This window comes from Morone saxatilis, unplaced genomic scaffold (assembly GCF_004916995.1).
Source record: "Morone saxatilis isolate NCDOM2014 unplaced genomic scaffold, NCSU_SB_2.0 Contig17, whole genome shotgun sequence".
Lineage (NCBI taxonomy): Eukaryota > Metazoa > Chordata > Actinopteri > Moronidae > Morone > Morone saxatilis.
Window position 1 is genome coordinate 13,607,289 of NW_023339729.1, and position 10,212 is coordinate 13,617,500.

General features: G+C 38.5%; 1 protein-coding gene across 1 annotated transcript in view; it reads left to right on the forward strand.

Moving 5' to 3' along the window:
• Positions 1–6,695: 6,695 nt before the first annotated feature.
• Positions 6,696–10,212, forward strand: part of LOC118326396 (sialidase-4-like) — a 4,598-nt gene continuing 1,081 nt past the window's right edge. The window contains exons 1-2 of the mRNA XM_035659380.1: positions 6,696–6,944; positions 7,077–7,353. Coding sequence (XP_035515273.1) covers positions 6,729–6,944; positions 7,077–7,353 — 493 coding nt within the window. The 5' untranslated portion in view covers positions 6,696–6,728. The remainder of the gene's footprint in view (positions 6,945–7,076; positions 7,354–10,212) is intronic.

The following is a 10,212-nucleotide window of genomic DNA, read 5'->3' on the forward strand; positions in this document are numbered from 1 at the left end:
AGTTGTTGTTCTTTTAGAGCTGAGCAGTGAAACATACCTTTCTCGTACAAGTTATAGAGCAATAAATGCTGGGAAATAAAGTGCCTGTATTCCTTTAAAAACTCAATTTTATCTCATATAATTACTTGGATTCTGAATATACAGAAACCTGACGTGTGTGTGGGCCTGTGTGGGTGTTTAGGGCTTTGTGTGTGGCTATACATATCTATCATAGTGCATCATGTATACTTTGCATGTGTGCCCTCTGTATGCAAGGTGCTAATGGGTGAGGAGGTTAACACTTAGAGGTGGTGGGAGCCTGGACAAAATGTCTCACAGTGATAACATGTCAATCAAATTTTGGGGGCGCATGATGTAACTAATAGTATCCTCTATGGTCCAGATGGGAAAAAATAAGACTACATTTTTGGTAACATTTGACACAAAAGTAGAAATCTGCCCTCTAAATCTGTTTATATCTCCAATCTCAGAGCAATTCACATACACACATATTCACATTGCCATTTAATACATTGTTATTATAAACATATACATCATAGCCATGCATTGTAACTATTTTGCGATTTTAACAGTATTTTACTGTAATATGTATCGTAAGATACTGTAATTGCCAAGTTACTGTATTTATTTAATTTACAGCAACCTGACTGTGACTATGACTGCAGGATAGATACATCACCTGCAAATACAAATAACCTCTCCCAAACAGGGCAAACATGAACGCAACGTTAGATGGAAAAATGCAATGAAACAAAATGGCAACTGATGCACCATTCGTGATCTGTGTGCTAGCAAATCTCTTTTCTGAAACAGATGTCTAATATACGTCTTCCATTTTCACTGCTTTTCACTCAAGGAAAAATATTACATGCCTCATGCTCTCTCCCTCTGTAGCCTACCATTAACTTTCCCTCAAAAACCAGATATTTAATTTCTCTATATATGCAATTTGAGAGCTGCACTAGTAGTTTAATTATTTGTTTGCTTTGGCAGAATAAAAAAGTAGACATAAGTTCTGATGGAAGCCTTGATCTTTTGCTAAAGCCTTTATTTCATTTTGTCATTTTGCTTTCACTGCACCTCACGAATCATTATGTGGCTAACATTAACAAATTCTGAGCATTTCATTAAAGCACACAGGCTGACAGACAGGATCTTTCCTCTCCTCTGCAGAAACAGATGAGCATCAGATTCAAACCATGTATCACTGTGAATTGAGCTGTCCATCAACACTGGCACACACACGCACAAGCCACTAGCAGACTAGCAGTCTGAAATTAAACGGACTCCATCCCATCGTTATCCCCCTCCCAGCCATCCTTCTTTAAACCAGGAAAGCTCGGATTTGTATCATTGGAAATATGCTACAAATCTGGCAGCCATATGCTGGGACATATTCAGCTTTCATGTCTTTCAACTTGGTCCTTTTTTTACTTTTATGAAAGAGTCTGCTTCTCCGCACATGTGCATGTCCCCTGTTTCGTATTCTCATTGTTTTTGAAGTGAATCCTAGCATTGTGTGGTTGCTGTCAGTGCTCCACTTAGCGAAGCCCTCTGCTGTGTGAGTGAACGTTTGGGGGATTAGGGTTCAAAGGGGCTGGACTGAGCTTGTACAGACAACTCTGGCGTGCATATTCATTTATCTTCTGTTACAGGTTGTCAATAATGGCAAAATGTATTGCAGATTTGTTTCATGTTGTTGTTCCCTGGTTCTGACATTAATCTTATGTTGACCTTCTGTCAGATCACCAATTACTTTGAAGAGCACAGAAAACAGATACAGCACAGTCAGTTTCTGAAGCATGCAGTTAAGGGCAGATAAAGTGCAAATATGAGCACAGACATAATATGAAGAACATTCAAAGATAATGATGAGTAGGGATGGGGGATTTTAGGAAATACTGTGGCATGATATACCTTTGTAAACCATCCGAAATTCAGCTATATCATTCACACTATGGCAACCAATGTTGGGCTATCAGTGTTTGAATTGTTTTTAAATTAAATATTGTTTTACTGATACTGCCTGCACTATACTAAAACATATGCAACAATCAAAATGTGTTTAGGTATTATTCACAGGAGTTTACCATTCAAAAAGTCAGTTAATCTGCTTCACCAGGACGGTATGGTTGTGGTTTGATCAGATTTGATTGGTTGTGAATGTGATTCAAGTTTCTAGCTGGGGTTTTCCTGTTTGTTGTTCACAGTCAAAGGTGGGGGTGTCATGTGACAATACATGACAAACTGACACAACAGACTATGTTATATTGAAGAACAGGACAACATTGATAAATGACGTGAAGCCTGCAAGATAGTTCAGGTAGCAAACTCAAGTCTGCCATTCCAAACACATGGCCAACTCTTTTCAGACAGATACTTTTAATCCTTTTAATGTAAATTGTCAGTGCTCTGCTTGCTCTTTTGCACCTCACTCTAAAGCAATGTACTCCTCCTGCTGCCACCACTACATAGCATTTCATAAACCCCAGCTCCACCTGTAGGCTCTGAGTCTACCTTCCCGTTGTGGGGGGTTAGTATTATTACTATCCCACTCCCTGCTGGGTACTTCCTCGAGTGGAGTTCAGAACCAAGATGCCAAACACTGTACATATTCTACATTCACAAAATAATCCATTCCATGTGAGATGGTTGAACAATAGTGATTGTTATTTTGACGGTGAGGTAATAACGATCTGGTTGAACTGCAGGAGCCCCAGATTCATCATTAACAACTTTCAAACACCAGCACGATGCACACGGACAGAATGAACAAAGAGAGCAAGGCAGCCAACTAAGAAAACTGAAGTTCACAAGCTCACATATGAGCAGAGGAAAGAGTGAGCGAGGGCGAAGGGGAGTGTGCTTTTATGGGAATCGACCAGGGTGGTCCTTGGCTGCATGCTCAGATGGGGGCTTGTCAACACAACACCAGAAAACATCCAAGTCATCCCACCCATCCTAACTTCTCCCAGCTATAGCAGACACATCCACAGCTGGCTAATTCAGCGGTGGGTGGAGGAGGATATTTGAGTTTTCTACTAAAATAACAAAGCTGCTATTGACTCTGACCTTGCCTCTGTCTTACTTCTCCTTCCCCTGTTACTTCCCCTTCCAGCTAACCAGACCCCAAGTTAGGTCTGGCTAGCGGGTGTCTTCAAAACACTTCGCAGCTGTTTGTATTTGCTGATTCAGGTCTCATACTAAAACAAGTTCAATCCAGTCAGAGAGAATTTAATGGTAGTTGTTGATGTGTATATATTTGGAAAGAATCTAAAGTACAGATTTATTTGATCCAAAAATATTCAAGAGTTATCAAGCCAGAGCTCATTAATGATCCCTCCAACTCTTATATTCTGGCTTGGGTCTCCAGCACCTGTCAGCTCCACTTTTTTATGAGCACTGGAGGCAGGAGTGGATATAGAGCAGCAGAGTAGAGCAGTTTGGAGGGAGGAGAAGCAGGGAAATGGGAGGAGGACAGGAAAGGGGATATTTGTGATATTTATGGGCCGCAGGGGGGCACACAGTGCAGCATACAGCACAGCGTTAAAGGGATAAGCTCTTACAAGAGATCTCAACTTCTCTCCCATCCAGTAGGGGCCTGACACAACTGCCTGCAAGGCTGTTTTGCCCAAGTTAATATACGTCTAAGATGAGAACAATTATTATTCATAAAGACTTCAAAACCCTTGAACTCAATTCAACATTTTCCTTTACATCAGTATATAACAAATAACATGTGCATGTGCTATTGCCATTTTCTATACAGTAGTCTTACACTTACACTAAATCTACAGATCACAACAACAATCAACAATCACATGCATGTAGAAGAGGAACAATTCAGGAACTGGGCTGCCCCCTAATAGTCGACTTAAGAGTCGATGTAAAGAGTTTTCACTCATTTGAACAACGAGACTCATGTGATGTAGATTGCACCTCAAAAATACTTTATCAATCAAACTATCATTACCAAGCACTATTATAAATGTGGCTGCTGAGGCTTTTGAAACATTGCCATTGTTGGACATTGAAATGGAGGATGGACAATGTTCATGCCAACATTGTACCATTACAACTAAGTGAGTGCAGAAAGTTGGCTAATGGAATATAACTAAAAATGTATTGTAGCTGAGTATTGAATGTTAATAGTTGTAATTTCTGAACAAAGTTGAATTGCTAAGGAAGGATTTAAATTCTGAGTAGAGATGGGATTTATGGCTCTTTGAAAGGAGCCGGATCTTGAGGAGCTGTTCCTTTCAAAGAGCCGTTCAAAAGACTGACTCATTTTTAGATTTATTTATTTTTAAGAAGCTAGCCTGGGGGTAACCCATTTTATCTGGGAAATAATCACTGGGAGGAATGATAGGGTAAGATTTGGATCAGAATCATTCAAACTTAGACATCCCATGGATATGTAATAGATATATTAGATATCTGAGTTAGAATTATTTTGAAATATTGATTATAATTTCATTTGACATGTGTGGACTAGATTTTAGTGTCTGATCTGCACTCATTGTAAACATTCCACTAGGTGGTGCCATATCCCTCTGCTTTGACAGTGAGATCACTATTTTGGATCTTTGTAGAAAATATGTGTTAGTGTAAATAAAGCTCTTTTGACTTGTTAATCATGCAACACCTTTTTATTTGTGGCACAATAAAAAACTAAGCAGGCTACAATGAACTTCCATGCGAAACAGCTTTTAGTGTAACATTTTCCACACAAGAATATTTTCTATAGAAATATAGAAAAACTTTTACAAAACAAGTTCCAAGTTTCATGTATAAAAAATCCCACTAGTACTACTAGTATAAACCCTGCAGAGGACTCATGAACTGTCCTTAGTAACATCAGTGCAAATTTAAGCAAAGGAGGAGCTTGTGTGCGCATGATGTGTGTGTGACAAAAAAAGAAAAAGAAAAAGAAAAAGAACGGCTCTCAACTGCAACTCGGTTCCCATCATTCATTTTAAAGAGCCGTTCAATAGATTCGGTTCTTTCGTGAACGCCACAACTCTAATTTTGAGAAAACAAAGTTCATTCTTATGCAACAGGAACGAGCTATTGCATAAAAGGCAGACTGTAACATCTCAAACTGAATCAGCTTATCTCCTCTTGTTATTATTATTATTATTATTATTATTATTATTATTATTATTATTATTGATTACTGTCCTTGATTCAGTGAGGAAAACCCTGAACAGTCACCTATAAACGGTAACAGATTTTGTTCACTGTTTGTTTAATGGTTCAGTGTAACATTTTGGTTTAAATGTGTTCTTGCAGACTAGTAAATGTGTTGATGGGGGTGGACATGAAGTAGAAATAAAGAAAAAGCCTTTCCATGAATTGAATCCGACCTTAAAAATAAAGCTGTTATTATGAAATGGGAAGTTCTTGTAAAACAGGCACAACTGTTCATGGAAAATTAAAAATACTTATGCTGACAGTCTTAAAAAAAAAGCTGTCACTTTCAGCCTCTCTGTCCCTCCCTGCAGCCACATTCCCACTTCCCCAAACCCAGTCATTGCCTTTACCAGTACACCAAATGACCTTTTACTTTTTCTCTTGCCCTACTACTACTACTTCTATCAGCCTCTTTCCTCAGTCAGTGACGGATTGTTGTTATCGCTTGTTATCTGAAACCTGGAATTTAAGATTTGTTACCTGCCTGTTTTAAACACCTACCTAATCTTTTTGACATTGAATTTTGACTGCGTACCCAGCTTTGACCCTTTCCTGACTGATTTTGTACCTTTATCTGGTCAATACATAAATCAGTCTGCCTGCTTTGTCTGCATTTGGGTCCTATCCCTGTTGCCCCGCTCGCACAAAGCTGTGACAAACATGTTTGCAGTCTAAGATCTTGAATCCCTGATTCTTACCTGATTAAATAAAGGTTATAACAAGTGGCGTAATAAGTCGCTCATTTGTTAGAATCCAGTCCTTGGTCTAGACCCTACTTACTGTTGGGCCAGCACAAATGTCAAGTGGTACACAGAAATGTGTTTCCTCTGTTATAGGACTGTTACATTCCTCGAACATGCAGTGCACGTGTCACATTGATCATTTGTAATTGTGAGTTTGTGTTATGATTTGTGTCTTGAAATCCTGCCTCTGTTTTGCTGTAGTCCTACATGTATTGATGCATATGATGATGCAATTTGTTGCTCAGATATAATGAAAAGTAAAATACAATCAAATGGTACTAGACCTTGTATTAAAGAGAAACTGTTGATTTTTAACATGGCAACATTAGATTGTGGAATAATACACAATTTATGAGCAGTTTCAGACTAGCTTAGAACATACTGTTCCAGTTTTTTATCAGGTGGTACTATCAGAGTTGCAGGAGCTCTGTTTGTTGGAGCGCACTTTGGCACAGTGGCAACAGGAGGACAACAGGTCTACTTTTTGAGCAAAAAGGAATACCCCAGCCATATTTGGTCATGTTTTAATCTTGTTTTTTCCTTTCTTTGTCCTTTTTTTGTTTTATCATCACTAAGAGATAGAGAGAATAAAGGGCTACACCCCACCAGAATGTAGATTAACATTATTTTTACAAGGTTACTTTATCACTGTTTAGTTAATCATTTTCAATTTGCGTAATAAAGAGTCCATCCTAATTCACACAGCGCACAACACAACCTGATAAAAAAAACCTGCAGGAAAGGTTTCCCAGAGGACGATATAATCAGTATACGCAGAGACCACAGACAACCATGGGGAACAAGCCCTCAAGTCATCAACAACAGGAAAGGAAGAGAACTGTCTTTTATTCAAAAGAGAAAGAAGTTTACAGGATTCCTGCTCTTTTCTATGACAATGACAAACAAATCTTTATGGCCTTTGCAGAGCAGAGGAGGACTGAAGACGATAGCAATGCAAAAAACCTGGTTATGAAAACAGGAACGTTGAAGATAGAGGAATCCTCCGGTGTGAGGACAATTGAGGTAATCATTTCAAGCAATTTTTTAATTGTTAATTACTTGTGCATATACAGTTCAGCTTTCAACTGCATCAAAACTGCTTTTGTAAATTTTCACATCTCTGAACAATATTCTTTCTAGTGGTCTGAACTCAAACTGGTGAAGGAGGCACATCTTCATGGCTACCGTCCAATGAACCCCTGCCCAGTGTATGAGAAAAGAAGCAAAAAACTGTTCCTTTTTTTCATCAGTGTTGAGGGCACTGTCTCAGAGTGCTGTCAGAGATTCTGGGGCTGCAATAAGGCCCGTCTCTGCTATGTTACAACTACAGATGCTGGCCAAAGTTGGAGCAGTGTGACTGATTTGACAAACAAACTGGGTGAAATTAAAAACTGGTCCACATTTGCTGTTGGGCCAGGCCATGGTCTCCAAACAGAGAGTGGTAGATTGATTGTCCCACTTTATGCTTTTACTTCTCTCTTCCGCTCATATGCACTCTATCTGTATAGCGATGATATGGGCAATAATTGGCAGTTTAGCAATATGCTTCAAACAAAATCAAATGAATGTCAAATGGCAGAGGTTTCTGATGGCATCTACTGCAATGCACGTAGTGATGGAGGCTATCGAGTGGAAGCTCTTGATATGAAGACTCTGTTTCCCAAAACCCTTGTGGAAACAGGTTCAGGCTGTCAGGGAAGTGTGGTCTCCTTTCCAGCTCAAGGTGAACATGCACCAAACAAGTGGCTGCTCTTCACCCACCCAAGTGATAAATCCAGTAGGATTAATTTAGGAGTGTATCTGAATAAATCGCCAAGTGATCCAAAAGCATGGAGCAAACCCTGGATCATCAACACAGGACCCAGTGGTTACTCAGACCTGGCTTACATTGGTGATGGTTGGTTTGCATGTCTAATGGAGCGTGGGAAGCAGAAAGAAACTGAGCAGATAGCCTCTGTAGTTTTTAGCTACAACGAAGTCAACCAGGGCATTGTAAAGAAAAACTAAATCATTGTATTTATCCGTGGTGAAGCCTTCTCTCTCTGGCTAACCCTTGTAAAATGATTGAAGACTCTACAAATACACCTGACTTTAAGATGCTGAGATTGTATAACCAACCTTGAAAATGTATGATAATATGCTAATGCTAATGGTGTGCTACTTAATATATTACATGTTGGATTGACATTGATACAATCAAAGTTATAATACACTATCCATTAATATTATTTATTCTGTTTTGATTTCAGCTGTAACAACCATATTGATTCTACATGAGTGTACATGATGTACTAACATTGTATACTTTGTTAATTTAAACAAAGCTCCTGACACAGTTTGTGTTTTTATTTGATACAATTCAAACGATAAAACAGGATCTTTTACAAATAAATGGGGTTATTAGAGCTTTTTCTTTATCAGTTTACTGAATAATTTATCGATTTTACACACTTTTATGAATGCACATGCCAAAAAGGTACTTGTGTTTGACATTGTTTTTGTGCCATTATATGTTTATTCATGTACTGCTGCTGTGACATTCACATTTACCCTTGGGTACAAATATCAATATCATAGCAGAACGGCAGTACTACTCCTGTTTTCCAAGGAAATACAACAGTGACTCCTTTTAGATTGGTATTGTGGCAGGTGAGATGTCAATCTTAAACGCCACATCACTAATTTATTAAACATAAAGTTTTTCTGTGAGTCTAAAGAATGTAATTGTACAAAATGGCTGTAATGACCTAAAATGAAGATATGTTCTCAACTAAATTTGGCCAGTGTCCAAACTGATTAATATAGTCAATGATTCATAATCAGTTATCGATTTATTAATAGGATAGCTAATAATGAACTAGAAAACGAATGTGATCAAAGTCTGACTAAACACCCTCCTGGTCAATTAATAACCAAACGTGTTATGGTTGTTTGTTTTGGTTCTGCTTCAGCAAGGAAGTGATAATCACTTATTATTATTTTGATCAATACTGAGATCGATTATTGATTACAGAGGTGCAAGGTGCAGTTCCCCGTTGCTGCTCCTTCTTGTCCCATCACTCCCCGACATATTTACAACTGATTCGACGTCCAAATGTTGTTTTGTAGACGCATTTTTGTTTAACGATGGCAAACAGTATCAAGATCTCTGACACATTGCACTTCCTGTGACTAGTTTACTTCACAATAAAATTCAACTCGTGTTTCGTCAGCCAAATGCTTTTAATGTGAAGTTGCAGCTGCAGGAAATGTTCGGTTTTCGTTAGCAGTAACTTAATACAGCATTTTATTTTCCCCGATAAGAAGTTTTCTGTAGCTGTAGGGTTTTTGTGTTGCAACATAACAGCTACACAAAAGTGAAACTAAAACATCTTGATCACTGGTGGTGGCTGGCTGTTGGTTTAGAAAACATTTTATTGCATATATGCATTAGTTTTTTTGAGCCGGTCATGTATTTTAAACGTCAATATCGTTGACGATCACGTTAATTTAAGCCAAAATTGTGATCAAGATTAATATTCGATCAATAGTACAGCCCTTCCATATACTATATATTATTTAATGAGTTACTTCTTTAGACATAAACGACGTGGTTTTGGCTGTAACGACAAATAAAGACTCCGCCCTCACTAAGAAACTGCACCACGCCATACTCTCAGCAGGCAATATTTGCAGATACAGCCTATAGCTAAGTCTTATTTTCACATCTGTTGTACGATCATTTTACACCAACCATGGAAAACACACTTTTAATGGATTCAAAACCACAGAAAGAAACTCTTTATGAATCTCGTGTCTACAGGATTCCTGCTCTTTTGTACGAGAGAGAAAATGAAACTCTTCTAGCCTTTGCAGAGCGCAGACGGAAGCGAAGACGATAAGCAATGCAAAACAACCTGGGTTATGTAACAGGAAGAGTGAAAGAAGGTAGAAAATCGTACTGATGTGAGACGATAGATGCGGTTAATTAGCCAAATATTTATTCATCTCTGAATTATTGATTAGTACAGTATTGCTTTGAAACCAATCAGTACTTCGTTGTTTTATTACACATCTCCTGAAATACATCCGTCTCTATGTGTCAGACTCAAAACGCGCACGCAGGGCAACGTCTTGATGTCATCCTTCTATGAACCCCTGCCATCCATGACATAAACCAAAAAAAACTTTCCTTTTTTCAGTCTGTGTTGAGGGTACTGTCTCTGAGGCTGCAAAAACATTACAGACAACAGAAGCCGTCCGTGGTGACATCACAAGTAAGGAGCTGAAAACGCGG